The sequence below is a fragment of the Myzus persicae genome, unplaced genomic scaffold (assembly GCF_001856785.1).
Source record: "Myzus persicae strain clone G006 unplaced genomic scaffold, MPER_G0061.0, whole genome shotgun sequence".
NCBI lineage: Eukaryota > Metazoa > Arthropoda > Insecta > Hemiptera > Aphididae > Myzus > Myzus persicae.
In genome coordinates this window covers 116,938-133,198 of record NW_019103896.1, presented here as the reverse complement: position 1 = coordinate 133,198, position 16,261 = coordinate 116,938, and the positions used below count along the sequence as shown (strand labels likewise).

Here is a 16,261-nt window from a genome sequence, read left to right as displayed (position 1 = left end):
GAAGATCTTAAGGCCGATCGACCTACTGATGAACAAGTTAATAAATATTCAGATTAACTTTTAAAAAATCATATCGATGAAAAAACCTAATAGTCAAGAAATCGCATTACAACTACAAAAAGATTTGGATGATATTTAAAATCGGTATTCTAATGGAATGACTATTTCATTAATTAATTCACTTCATATTTTTTTCCAAAGAACTTCACTACCCATCTAACTTTTGATTATAAGTTATCTAATTTATTCTAATCATACATTAAATTTAACTCCTAAAATAACAGAACTTAGTTTAATTATTAACTCTAAACTCTTATTTTATTTAAGCATTTATTCTTCTTTTATACGTCCTTACCTCGTATGCACTTGTCTCAAGTGAGAAACTGAGTACAACTTAATGCAATCAAATTGATCAAATATAAAATAATAACATTTTTTGGTTTTTTAATTTAATAGTTTTGACTGCCCAGCTCTGGTTACATCGTATTTAAACAAAAGTACCTTCATTTGAAGAATTCCATTTTTTTCGGTACTGAATAATAGGTAATTGATTATAAAATACACTAACTTTATGAATACGAATGTTGAACGAATTTTTTTCGTCTCATTGAAAATTAAAATGATGACAGTATTCGAATTTCAAAATTCAAGGAGAATGGAGATAACTAATTACCACACCATACACGGAATATGAACAAAATAAAGTATTTTATTTCAATTTGATTTTAATTTTTCACAATACAAAACTTATTATTACTTTTCATGTATAAAATATTACTTTCTAAAACAAATTTAATACAATAAATAAAAATTTAAAAAACGTACGTAAAATTTTAAGTAAACTGATCAAACAATTAATGTACTTATCTATAATAATTAAATATAAAAAGAAAAGTTAAAATAAATGAGATTGATATATAATTATAATATTAAAAGACAACAAAAATTTAAAATGCATCCCTAAATTTAATCTGCTTAAGATACCTTATTTAAATAGTTTTTATTCTCTATAATCACAACAAATTATTATAAATCCATGAGCTTAGTTTTCAAAAATCACATGCTTCATAAACCTAAAAAGTATGCGTTATGCAACATACATTTTACCATTGAGTCTTTTCTAATTTGATTTTGAACTGTTTTTCATCGGGATAACCTAAAAAAAAAAATAACATAAAATTAAAAACAATAGTTTCATTAATTTGGAACTGTAATTTTTTGTTTGCCTACAGCCTTAGAAGATAAGGAAGAACATCGTCTCCCTCCATGGTTTTACCTAGTTATATGTGCTCGCGTAGCAATAATACAAATTTCAATTATGACCACTTTATGTTTAAGTATTTTTGAGGTAACTAATACTTAAAATATTTTGTAGGTAGTATTGAGAAGGTAGCAGTTAAATTGTTTAATAAATATTAAATACTGATAAAATAAAATAAATTATAGTTAATTTTGTCACTAAAATTAATCTATTCAAAAAGTAATACGAACGTTACGTCATGTGTTATTATTGTTTATTATTATTAACTACTTATTTTGCTTATAAATTTGAAATTACAATCCTAATAAACCATAACCTCAAAAACGTATAGTTAGAAGAAGTTTCCCCGAAGGTGGCTGACATTAGAAACGTTTTTTCTCCTGTAAGTGGAACTCTGATAAATTAAAGTTGTCCAACTTTATCTTCCAAGACCTTGATTTGTATTTTAACTTATTAAAAAAACTTACGTATTGCCTGAGTGTTTGTTGTACTGCCCAATTCTGATTGAACATGATGGGGTTTAGGTAAAATATTATTTTTGGACCAATGCTTCTACAATAAAACAAAAACAAAATATAATTATTAGTATTTGTTTACCAACACCATTGATATTATTGAGCTTAAATTCATTATAATTTCAACCACAACATCAAAAACATTTCACAATGTACACAATTATTATTCATTTCAGTTTTAAGGTATTAAATGTAGCTCACCGTAGATGGTTGTGGCGAATGGTTTTTTACATGTTTTCGGAGTGAACTCGGGTCAGTGTACCGTTTGTTACATCCACTTGCCGTACAGGCATATGGTTTCTGTAAATCATACAATTTTATTAGAAATCTAATTTATAAGAGATTGTTGTGAATAGTGATTGTTTAAAGTTGACATGGATTTTTAATGACTATTTACTTATGACCTCAACAATTAAATCATCTGTTGAAAGGATCGTTTGAGGAAATTCGAATCATAATTCTATTACTATTATTATTATTATTATTATTATTTTGTTGTTGTTGTTAAATTGCAAGTTGCAACACCTAAAATCTTAGTTCATAGATAAGGTTCTTAGGAAACGCTGTTAGAAAATGTTATTTAAAACTATCTATATGATTAATTTAACGGGTGCTGAGGATAAAGTAAATATTTCAATAAACAATTAATACAACTATTACGACTTAATATATACTAGACCACGGCCAACAACATGTTTTAGATAGTAAGTTTTTTAATTTAAAGACGGCATTCCATATATGCAATTTATTAGCATACGTGTCTATAAAATAATACTATGAAATATTATATTTTTATTTTTATGTTTAATAGTATAGAATAATATGATTCTATGTTGTTTTAATGACTCTAATGATCAGTATGATTTCGAATTTATTTTATAACTGCGTGATTAATTAATTTTTAATAATTGTATTATTTTATATTTTAATGTATATCTAAATGTCTTAATAAACGACTATTATATCGTACGTGATTATCTGATGATTGATTATATCAGTGAAAGTACAATCGATGAAAATAAACAAAAACAATTTTAGTATTCATAGTAAGTTGTAACACGTGTATATTTTGTTTTACAATTTTATTTTCTATAAAATGATATATTTTTTAACACCATAATATATAGCTGTACAAAGGTCACATTTTGATGTGATGGTTATTACATTATTATTCTGGATCATAAAAACGGCGGTGAATTTTATCTCTACTGGAGCGCATATAGTTTATAGTTATACAATAACTCGCTGTTGTTATACAATTATATTGCTCAGCTTGATATAGAAAATAGTAATCGACAAAAATCACGACTTCAAAATAATAAGCTATTCTTATTGTTCGTGACTTTCATTCGAGAAAGTTTTATAACTTCGATATAATTTATATTTTATATATTCCTCTTATACTGTTAATATACGTTTCATTCGTTAACATAATGTACTGCATTTGATGATGTTTTCTCCGCATTCATTAAGTAAAAAATAGTTTAATTTGCACAAATACTCAATTATTAAATCACAATAATTTTTTATGATAGTTATGTAAATATTATAAAAAAAAAAATGTTTATCTTAAATTTTAGATAATCAAAATATAATGTAATTGCGTTTTTAATTTCATATCACTATCAACATTTTGCACTTCGTTTTAAAGGTATGATCACATTTAAATTTAATAATAATAAATTACCTGTTCGAAATGTGTTCTTTGATGTTTCGCTCGATCCGAACTGTTACTGAACGCTTTTGAGCAACCCAAAAATTGACATGAATATGGTTTTTCACCGGTGTGTGACCGCTGATGAATTTTTAAATTCTCTAGCCTAGAGAATGCTTTTGGACAGCCAGCAAACTGTTGGTAAATACATATAATATTTTTCATTAGTCCCTTTAATCGAAATTTTTTGTAAATGAAAAATAATATCGTCATATACAAGACGCATAAATTGCATGACTAATTTTATAAAATCGATCAGAATCGGTGACATACAATACATGTATATGTATGTACTTACTAATGTAACGTTTATGATCATCATTAAGCGCACATTATATTAAAATAAACCCACAATTGTACAGGTATTGCTATAAGCTATACAGCATATACATTTTAAGACTAATGATATTGCAATAGCAGCAGAGAAGCATTTTCAAATGATATGAATTATAGAACGATAATAAATTGCATTTTTATTTATTTATTTTTTGAGGACAATTTATGTAATTGACGTCATTGCTAATCGTTAGATTTATTTTAAGACGTTTAAATAACTCACGTCGGGTGGATCAAATAATAGTAATAAGGGACATACCAAAGGTGATGATAATATTATGATAATATATAGTATTCTCGCATTGTGTAATCAGGTCAGTCCATGTACACGCGAATAAGAGTGTTGCTTTGTAAAACAAAAGCCATATCGGATATTTTTTCTCTCCGATAAACGCATAGTCGGGGGAAAAAATGAAAAAGAAACAAAAAACCCTATTATATCCATATTTGTAAATGGCATATCACGTCGATTCGACATAATATATTACGATAATAACATTTTATTCATTGTAGGTACACATATTTTTATCCACGCGCTGTATTTTACAAGATATTCGCCGCGCACATCATCATATTATTATAATAATATATTATTGTGCAATGTGCATACACCCCACACGCAGAGCATCGGTCAATGCGCTTGTGCACTCGATATTTGCACTCTTTGGCCGCGGTGGATGCTATATAATATATATATGTATGTAACACGATATACGTCACACTGCGCTGGTGGTGCAGTTCGTGTGTAGAGATATTATATTATTATTATTATTATTATTATAACATCAGCCACGAAATAATGATAATATGATATTAAGCACGCTTTGTGGTTCGAAAAACTGTGGGTAGAGCCATTATTACGGTGTGCCGCAGCGGTGAGTTGTATAGTTGGTCGAGTTACACATGCCCGTGACATATTAAAGGACGTCAATAATTATTGTTGTTGTGACGATAGGTATATAATTTGGCAAGTTTAAATGTCGATATACATAACGCGTACCATCAGCTTTAGACACTATACAATATTGCAGTATTGAAAATAATAGTGCAACAACATCGGCCATGCACGTTCCTATATATAATATTCCTAGTGACGGTGTCGGCGGGAAAATCGATAAAATATATTATGCACAGCGACGGGGATGCGGCGGGAATTTCAAATCTACTGCTGTTTTCAAATGCCTTTAAAAGTCATATAAGTTGGCAGAATATATAACGTTACTGTTTCGTACGAGTTTATAGAAATAAATAGTTTTGCGATAGCGATGAATACCGAAAATATTGTATGAATAGGTTATGTGCTATGATCACGACATTTACGAGGTATCTAGTAAGATTATTAATTTACTATTATATTATAGATATTGTTGCTGTCGTTCAATTTTACATCAACTAGCCTATGCAGTATTAGTCTAAGTATTTTTCTCTATTGTCAAGAGTAGGTAGGATGTTCGCATGTCTGATATTTTGACGAAGAGGTCATTTTTAACGTCGACAAATTAATCAACTTCAGAGTATAATTTATACAATTGTACTTATGGTGTTTTCTACTGGAACTCGGGTTACGCCGCTCCGAAATGTTTGGCCTGCATTTATAATTTAATTTATCCGACAGCTGCCGTAAGTGAAATAATAGTAATAACAGTTAATTGATTGATCTTTGTAGTTGAAACTAATATTGACCACTGGATAGGTCCTATAGTTTGAGAGAAATCTCGTACACCTCGAAAACGGTCGAATTTTCAGATTATTTTCATCGGGATGCTGGAAAGAACGAAATTAGTGATATCACACAATAGCATATCGTTTATTGTATGATACGAATACTTCTACGATACAAAGTCGTGTATATAATAATGATGGTTTTGTGTTTTGTGCATTCTACTATTATATTATAGTGGCAGACGAGTGATGACGATTGTACGCCGACCGAAATAAACCGAATTACACGGAAAAGGGCTCGTAAATATCATTACGTAATGCAATGACGACAACGACGACGATGGAAATGCATTCGGACTGCGCAATAATGATTTAACATGTATATATGTATATATATATATTACGTGTTATTATTTACCCGCCCCGACAATACATTTTATAGTATATATGGCAATTTATAGTCGCATACAACATCCATATAATATTGTATTCTATATTATTATTATTATTATTATTATTATTATTATTATTATCATGTTTGTAGGAGGCGTTTACCGTGCATTTGTTGGGCTTGTCACCCGAATGCACTCGCATGTGTATGAGCAGCTTGTACCGGGCGTTGAACGGACGCACGCGCCTGGGGCAGCCCCGCCACTGGCACGTGTACTGCGCGCAGGCGCCCCGGGGAGCGGTGTCCACGTGTAGTTTCTCGATGTGCCGCACCAGCGGTTCTTGACCTGGCCCATCGACTTTTACCGTGCACCCTTCCCATTCGCACGCCAACACTCCGTCGCAGGGATTGCCTGCAAAAACGACAAGCCACACGTTATGGACCAACTGTGTACGATCATAATAACAGTATAATGTCGTTATAAGACGTATAATTAGTATAAGAATAACACGCCGAGTGTGAGGCCTGTATGTTGTATGTGTATAGGAGGTGTCTATTATGTTATAATACTTAATGACTTATGACATCGTTAAATCGTCGTGTATTTAAGACACTAAGGGGTCATCTTTCACAAACCCTAAATTGTACAGGAAAGCTGTTTTAAATAGGTATTCCAATTTAAAAAAACAAATCATAGTGATATATATATATCTTTATATTTAAATTGATATTCTTCGATGTATTTTTGCTAACTGATCGCACTATAAAACATTATGGTAAGGATCAATAAGGCCCTGCTCCCTATTATTTTAGATTTTGGTGTTATAGCACATTTACATGTTCTAAAGATTTAAATTTTTTAAATTTTATTTGACAGAATAATGCAACGATTGACCTAAAAATGTTTTTTGAGACAAAAATAGACTTTTAGTTTCTCACATAAAACTTCGAGGTCAAAGAGTGTGTGGTTGTGTATGAGCATATACATGGACATAGTGCAACTGTTATTTTAGTAAAACGAATTTATACAGAGTTCGGAGTTCGGAACCGATTTTGCTATTCGTCGAAACAGGGAGGGGTGGCGCGTATATATAGATCAACTTTTAAAAAGGTTTCGAATGGAGGTTGCTAGGGGTGAGTTTATCAGTGTATATGTATATATGGTAGAGCAGGGATGTAGGATGGAAAAGTATAGTTACGGGGTTGGTTTATATACATGTTATTGTATACTTGGCGTTTATAGATAGAGTGCCGAAGTGGAGCGAACGCGGTGCGGCACTGCGACGACAGCGAATCGCGTGAGCCCGCGACCAACGATAGAAAAAAAAATAACAATCGTTACCGCAGAAAAGCACTCTGAGGGTCGAAGACCCCAAGCCTGGCTGATGCGCCCACCCCTCGTGTACTTGCTGATGCACCCACCCCTCGTGTAATTGGCCCGGGTTTTCTAGGGAGTACGCGCATATAAATACGTAAACCTATATAGCTTTTATCCCCCCCCTCTTGCAGCCGACCATAGGCGCCTTCTCCGAAACTCCCCTACTTCATGACCTACCACCCCTCATACCCATTGGGACCATCCCGTCCACCACCAACTACCCCGTCACTGTCAACCATGGAGTACTATTTGGGTCACGTGTCCCGCGTCTAGGTTTTCATATTCCCAGTTGTGCGTATCCTTGCAACGTTGTACATGTACAGTGTACACTGCACACAGGGTTTGCGCATATATAAGTAATGTAATAGAGTACCGCAAGCTCGTACGCTGCGTTTTCCAAGAAGAAATCGATAGTTCGTTTTCTTCTATTTATGAAAATATTACTTTTGCGTTCGGATCGCTCACATTTTTATTAATATGGGATGTATTTTACACTACCAACATTTTTGTACAGCTCAAACGTTTTTCATATCGACTTAGATACGCACTGAGAGAAGTTTGTGGATGGCGAGAAAAGACATCAGTTCTAAGCACTCAAATCAGGGGAGCCGCCATTTTTTCATTAAAAGAACTAAATTGTTTCATATTACCTACATCACGAATAGATTTTTTTTAAACATAAATTATTCAATTGAGAAATATTTATAAATTATATTATAATATTATGTACTTTGATTCTGAGTGGAATAAATTACAAATCTGTTATAAATCGAACGTTTATTTGGGAACATGACTATTTGGTCACAATGAACTTTTTTAAAATAGGATCCTGTATCTAGGTGTGTAAAATATTACATTTATAAAAGCGAATCTGGTAATTTGCCATGGGCCATTACATTTATGATGTTTCCTCCATATTTTATATGGCTGTACATCTTAACTATAACTCAAACTGCAAATGCCATTGAGTCTTTTAAATCGCTTTTAAAAAATAACTATTATATGTCACATCCTACTATCCCATAGTTGTTATCCTAATATTATCTATAATTTTGTAAATCTTTTATTTGAAGTAAGAACAAGAATTTACATTAACATTAAAAGCATAGTTATAAAGGCCAGAAAATGGTCCTTAGATTTGTAAAAATTATATTCATAGTGAAAGAAGTAAATACAAAGAACCAAAAACAACCAGATTTTATTCTGTAAAATCTATGGCATTATTTTTTTTAAAATATTAGTATTTCTACTAATAATTAATAATTATGTGACTATTAGTAAAGTTTTATACAATATTTTTATTTTTGAAAAAAAAAATTATGATTATAATTTACATTGATTTATTTATTTTTGTTGAATAAATCCGCGGCGACAATGGTTATTGGGTGATCATTTATTTATAATCTCGAATAGTAACTATGGTTGTATCCCAATTTTCCAGTTCCCTATGAAAAATATGCATTTTATTCGTGGCCCAACATTTCTGTAATAAAATGTTAACAATATTGCATACAAAGCACGTAGATAAATTGTGGCTCAATGTTACCAAATCACCAGTTATTGGAACCCTAACATAACCTAAACTAACCATTATTTAGATGCTCTTTTATTATTCAAATGATAACTTATAATTCAAAGCGAGATTACATATTACAAAATTACAGTTGGTACAAATAATGTAATTCAAATTTCTGAAAAGTTTTGTCATCCGTGAAATATATATTAAAACATAATAATGTATGAATTCATGAGAATTGCTAAACAAATGTATTATGTGTACCGAAATAAATATAGTACATATAATTTTCGATTGACAACACTTATTAGAACATTTATTTATAAATACTTTTGATTTGTTTTATAAGATTTATTTATATCATTATATATATCATATTAACAATGATATTAATATTGTTATCCTCATATATTTTGTAAAATGTACAATATGCACCATATAGTGGTCACTCGGAACTCACCCAAAACATATCAATAAAATGCATATAATTTTTAGGAATTTAATAGTTGAGTTTTTATGATTTTGTTAAGACGAAAATAATTGTATGTTTATTGACTTGATATGATTCAACTCAATGCAAGGTAACAATCTAAAGATACTATGCAAATTACTTTTAATAATTTATATTATACAGTTGATGAATTATAAATATTAATTATAATTTAAAAAGTTAGGCCAATAAGTTGCACATCCAGTTAAAATATAAATGCAAAAAAATACAGTAATACATCTTCATCCACAATATCAAATGCTGGGACCAGTGAAAAATACGAGTATGATGGGAAGTATAAAAGATTTTTTAGTATATTAGCTTTTGGAATTTAAGAGTAAAATTAAATGGTCATTTATGTATAGTTTAGTATAATAAAATGTATATAATCTTACCTTGGTATAGTGGCTCCAAAAATGTGTCAAACATTATGGCATCACAATCGTCTTTGGCCATCACCACCTTAAACAATAAAATTATAATATATTATAACTAATAAGTAATGAATACATTATACAAAATTATTATTATAACAATACACTATCGGGCGATTGTTAGATGTGTAGCATAAAGAATATTAAAATATTTATTTGACGTAATTAAAAATTTGAAACACGCACTTCATAATCCATTTACTATAGATATATTATAACATATTCATGTAATTCTCTTCTTTTTTTCTTCGCCCCTTTTCCCCGACCATTTCCAGGGACAGCCATCTTTGTCTCACATCTCCAATACGTATACCATCTTTGTTCATGTTATTCTCTATTCTGTCTATCCATTTCTTCTCTGATCTACCTCTCCCTCACTTTCCTTCAACATGTATTACTGTAGCCACTCTGAGACATCTCTTCTCATAACGTGATCAAACCATCCAAACCTATTCTCCCTCAATGTTTACAATTCTTGCTATGTTTACACTACCCCTAATGAATTTATTTCTTGTTATATAATTTCTAGTCACTCCACACATCCACGTTAGCAGTCTCATCTCTGCAACAACTATCACCTTCTTTTCAGTTTTATTGTCCACTGCTCTAATACATTCCAGTCCGCACAGTAGTATAATATGTGACTGGCCTTACAACTGCTTTATAAAATCTTCCTTTTAATCTCTCTATTAAATTTATCACATCACGCTCACCCTTTTTAAACTAATAACAATTTAAAGAATTTAGGCACAACATTTGGTTGTGTAAAATATGTGTTAAAATTATTAAGACATATTATATAAGAATTATGAGTTTTAATATTTATATGTAGGTACTTATATCTATACAAACCTGATTGTCTGATGGAAGGAGCGATTTATCATCTTGGTCGTTCATTAAAAATGGTATGTCAAAACAAACTTCTTCGTCGGCCATAATTGTGTGTCCAAATGAATCAAAATCTTGGACTTCCTGAAAAATCACATATACTATATTATAACAAGAGGAATAATTTGTTTGAAATAAAGTCTACAGTCTACGTCAAATGAACACATTTTCATTATCTAATGATTAATAATTGGTTTTGTGCAACCTTAAACAATTGTATGGTTGTCGACGAAAATATTTAATATATTTATACATTTTAATTAAAATATTATACTGATTTCAAACAAAATAATATTACTAACAATACGTGGATATTGAAATTATTATAATTTGCAAGTATAACGGATGTTTGCAGAATGTTTTGATTAAATAAATCTAATTATGACAAAAAATCTTAACTGTTCGTTGGCGAAGGAGAGGGTTAGTTGTGTATGCGTTCATATCATATAATCAGAAATTATTATAGATACCGTGCTTGGATCAGAATTATTTTTTTGGACACCATAGTTTTCAAGTCATCCGACATTGAAAAGAGTGGAGCAAAATATTTTATACAATGCTCACTTGTCAAAGGCATAAATACGTGTTATCATCAAACATTATGACTAATAACTAATAGATCTCGTCTTACTTTTTGGTGCGTTTTTGATATAATTAGCAAGTAGCAACTACTCTATACTCCAATCACTGTAAAATTTGTTGATTTTAGGCTTTATCCAATGTTTAATCTTGAAAAGTGGAAAACAAATCTTGCTATAGAGAGTGAATGAAAAATTATCATTGAAATAGTAACGGAAAAAATATACTGAAACAACTTCCAACTTCCATATAAAATTATAAACCAAAGAAACAGAAAAGCGGAGTTAAGTCAACTTATTAAGTCAATCAATATGTTAAGAAGGAAATGAATTAAGCCAATTATTATCGAGGTTTTTGCTTGCTTAATCGGATGTATTATTCTTAATTTTTATGTACCTACATTCTTTCGCTTTATCGACCATTGATTAGCATAATAAAGAATACAACCAGTAACATTAACTATAAATTGGCTTGTCAACATTCTTCGTGCATAATTGCCCATGCTCACTAATAAAAGTACCTAAATATCTATATTATATTGCATGCAGTTCAAATCATAAGATGAGTTTATGAATTCCTTGACAAGTAGGTTTTTCATTCATTTTGTTTAACCCTTTCAGACCCACACCCAACATAGGTATTATTTTCTAGTTGCATCACTGTAGATAAGTATTGGCTTAACGCTAATTAAACCCATGACGTATCATTTGTTTGAAACTCTTAAAACGTACGTAAGTGCACTCTGTTTTTTTTTTATTTATTTTAAAACAAAAAAACTATACCTCGAGAATAAAAACAATTGTTTAGTAATATGTATATTGTATACATTATATTATGTGTATCGTGTTAAGTGATAAAAAAATATCTATTACATTGTTTTTAGTATGATTGCATGCGTAGGATAAAAGTATGAATATAAGATGGAATATTTGTGTCAAACAATACACATAACGTAAAAAAACACAAGCTGACAATCATTTTAACAAGGGTAAAAACTAAAAATTGTATCCTACCATAATTTCAAAAAAAGTATAAATTGAAATAGTTGTATTTGATCTTTATGTTTATTTTGTATTTCACCAGCAATATAAATGTTAGTTATTATATTTTAATTATTTTTATAAAATATTTTCCTGAAACTTTAGACTAGATTAAAACATCTAATAGCCTGACTATCGAAATTGATTTCCTAATATAATTGAGTGATGCTATATATATTATTTAACTTTAAATATTTAAGTACTGTCGAATGGTCGATTTTGGATATTGGAATAGTTAATATGTTTTTAAAAAATATAAATTTATTAAAATGAAACTATAAAATAATGGTCATAAAAATGCACTTTATTTTTTTTATAATTATGGTCATCAATTATTAAAATACAAATCAAATAAATAAAAAACAGTGAAAATAGTGGGAGTATCATAAATCACAATGGTCTAATTGGAAAATTCAATAACTAATATACAATAATCTATATTTGCCTATTATAATTTTGATCGTTATGAAATACTTTAAAATAACTACTAAAACTGAAGCATAAGCTTAAATTGATTTTAAGCAAATTAATACTAGCTGAAGGTTGCAAGGGATAAGAACATACATGACGTGTAGACTCGTATAATATGTCATACCTAAGTAAATACGAAACGATGAAACTTTTCAATTAGTAAACTCCCGTTGCTACTTACTCGCCAACAAAAGCTTAAACGTTATAAACAGCACACTTTAAAAAATAATACAAATAAAAATGAAATTGGTTTTTTATCACATTATTACACAAGTTGTAACCAAAAATATTTATTTTTGAATAGAAAATTTAAATAGAATTGTGAGATCTGGTGGGAAAGCCGTATTACACGAAAATGTTATTTTGGTAACGATCTTTGTGTGAATATATACAGACAAAAATTATAATATATTAATTCGATATTGAAAATATCTCACCAATAATCCAGAAGCTGAGGTGGATGGTGGTGAGCCTAAAGCATATGGTTTCCGGATCCTGTGCAGTTGGTCGGAAAAACTCCTGGTGCCGGGTATCATGGGTGGCAAGACGGGAGGTGGCAACGAGTCGTCTTCGTCGTTGTCGTCCCCGGAGTCGGCCGACCGTTGGTGTTGTTGGATGAGCCATGCAGACGACTCTATGGTATATGACGGGTAACTACCTCGGTATCTCCGATGGTCACCACTGTTTTCCATAGCCGAGGGTCTTGGCACTGGTGCTGACGGCACGGGTGATTCAGGTCGGCCCAACAGTTCCTCGTCAAACCAATCCAGCCCCACGTCCTTCATCCAGTCCTGCGGCTCAGGTCCCAGACAGTCGGCAAACCACATATAAGGATCTGCGTCGTTTTCGATCTTCATCGTGAATCTTTTGGCGTTCTTTTCGATATTTGCGAAACGAATGAAATAGAAATAAAAATGCACCCACGCAGGAGGTTTTCAGAGCCGTACGGTTTTGACTTCCTCGGTAATTATTTTATTTTTTTATAAACTAACTGCCACTAAACACTGACTTAAATATTGCTGACGTCGATCGATTTATGCTGCGATATAGCAATTTTATAACAACACAAGATCACAGTATAATATTATCTTGATGAATAGGTATCGCGTATTATTTGGTATCGGTCTTAGATGTGCGATGAACCTGTTCGTCTTCGTGGCCTGTGCAAGACTGGCTCCTCGTCACCTCGGAGAGCACATCATAGGTTCGAAGGGACGTTTCTTTTTTTATTCCTCTGGCATATTAATCACCGAGTCGGCACACGTGATTTTCACCTCCTCCGCATCCCCTTGTCCACCGGCTTTGTGTATAACGCCTCGATCCCTGTCGCCATTACCGAGTGTTTAGCTCGCGTTTTAGACGTCATGTTTGTTTTTTTTTTCTACGCTTTATTTTTCATTTTTTTTCTCGTTGTCATCTTTCAATCGGATAATAATAGTTGATGAATATTATTGTGTTATTAATTATTTTTATTATTATTATTATATATAAGTATGGGCTCGCGCATATGTGTGTGTGTTTGTGTATGTGTGTGTGTGTTTACGGCGAATAACCAGAAGACGACGACAATGACTGTAGAAAAAGTTTTAATATTGTGTTGAAAAAAAAATCCAAGTGCTACCATACCGTATGTACACAAACATGTGTACGCCATCGATGGTCGTCCCCCTTTTCGTTTTTTACTACTATACAACTATATTATATTATATACTGTACATAATAATTAATAATAATACCTCCTCTACCGCGCAACATGTCAATTAAACGGGACGGCGTACATTTGGTGACCACAAATGAATATATTATAATATATTATATTATATACGTGCACGTATCGTTTTTTTTCCTTTCTATTTTTTGTTTTTTGTTTTTACAGACTCTTTCTTCTTGCATTTCGATATCGTCGAAGTCTGAGGAGCATACGCCGTTTTGTAATGAGGCGGCAAAATAATGTTGCAATGAAAACGCGAAGGGACTCTTAATATAGAGCTACATATATATAATAAATACACACGTCACACACACATGATGCAGTATATTATCGATATTAATATGGTCCGCTGTTTGTATCCTCTTAGTCGAAGCAGACATCATTCGAGTGATTGGTTGCAGCACTTTGACAATATTCGACTCGTTCGTAGTAAATACGAGTAAATAAGAATTTAATACGAAAATCTTTGTCATGTTTGTATTTCCCTCCAAACTTCCACGGTATTGGATTCGATTTTGGTTTATTCAAAAAATACAAATTCAAATATTTACAATTAATTATTAATTTTATTTCAATATTAAACATTGATATTTGATTTATTTTTAAATATATATAGGCTCCCATAAGGTAAAAATAGTTTAGGCACGAATATAACAATTATTTAATAGTTACACAAGATAGGCACGACATATTTAAAAAATATATATATACTAAGAATCAGAATCATGAAAAAATTGTATATTATATAATATTATTACATTGCAATTTGCAAAAGTAACAACATTATATTAAAACTTAGCTGCATACCATAAAAATATTTAATAATAGCGATTCTTTAGATGCCATGCTTGTTTTATATTTTATACATATAAAATATTATTCATAAACAATTTTGTTACAGGTACAATAGTACGCTTTTCAATTATTAACAAAAAATATTCTAGATTTAAATTAATTTTAAATGTAATAAGAACTTTATTATTTTTTCGTTCAAATGAAAATATTTTTTCAAAAATACATTTTTTTACGAATACCTGCATTATATACAACTGAGCCACATTATATTGCAAACGGCATCGTTCGAGGAATGTGATACAGTTATATATTATGTCCAATAAGTACATAATAATATTTAGTATTTACCAATAATTATTTGTTAAAAAATAAATAAACTTATCGACAAATTAATATCTTATTTATTTTGATTTGGACATCACAACAATTCGTACAAATATTTATAAACCGTTTGACTTTTATAAAAGTACCTATATATAACATAATAAATAATTCAAGTGATTTATATCGAATACTATGGAAGAAAAATGAATAAGCTGTTTACTATAATATATTATTTGTATAGTACATACAATTGTAACTACTATTTATTATAAGTATAAATATATATTTTTTATTATGTTCGGTTTTTTGTCGTATTAAAAAAAATGATTTAATACGATTCAAAGTTCGAGCACTTTTACAAAACAAATTTTGCCCCGGGTTTATTTAAACAAGACAATTTAGTCATGTTATTCTATTTAATAATATTGCATTACATTCGAATGGTCTTACAATATCCTGTAATATACTTACAGTTTACTGCTCTTGTTAAAAATGTTTCATTTTCACTAAAACTGATGAATGTAATACACCGTAAATACACTAATATAAAAAATTAATACTTTTTACAAATTTTGCGGATACGAAATTGTGTACATAGTAATATTTGATAGCTGATAACCAGATATTTTTAAATTTCAAGTATGCTAATGCAGTAAAATTTAAAATTTGAACGTAAAAAGTCAAAACCATTGGAGAAAGTCAAACTTACTTTACTATAATTATTGAGTATGATTTGAATTGAATATTTTTTTTTTT

General features: G+C 30.3%; 1 protein-coding gene across 1 annotated transcript; it reads right to left on the bottom strand.

Moving 5' to 3' along the window:
- Nucleotides 1-888: 888 nt before the first annotated feature.
- LOC111036052 (zinc finger protein 232-like) lies at nucleotides 889-14,856 on the bottom strand. Its single transcript, XM_022317940.1, has 8 exons — nucleotides 13,113-14,856; nucleotides 10,550-10,669; nucleotides 9,659-9,725; nucleotides 6,044-6,291; nucleotides 3,464-3,625; nucleotides 1,978-2,076; nucleotides 1,729-1,813; nucleotides 889-1,156 (listed from the first exon to the last, which is right to left on the bottom strand). Exons 1-8 carry the CDS (start codon nucleotides 13,530-13,532, stop codon nucleotides 1,104-1,106), a joined length of 1,254 nt encoding a protein of 417 aa, XP_022173632.1. The 5' UTR covers nucleotides 13,533-14,856; the 3' UTR covers nucleotides 889-1,103.
- Nucleotides 14,857-16,261: the final 1,405 nt, after the last annotated feature.

What these genes read in the sequence shown, in the direction of transcription:
- LOC111036052 (XM_022317940.1), bottom strand. Translation starts at nt 13,532, where the DNA reads ATGAAGATCGAAAACGACGCAGATCCTTATATGTGGTTTGCCGACTGT. An exon ending in ATTCGCCACAACCATCTACG is followed by an intron (nt 1,814 to 1,977) that starts GTGAGCTACATT and finishes GTTTTATTGTAG; the next exon opens with AAGCATTGGTCCAAAAATAA. An exon ending in AACAAACACTCAGGCAATAC is followed by an intron (nt 1,157 to 1,728) that starts GTAAGTTTTTTT and finishes TTTTTTTTTTAG; the next exon opens with GTTATCCCGATGAAAAACAG.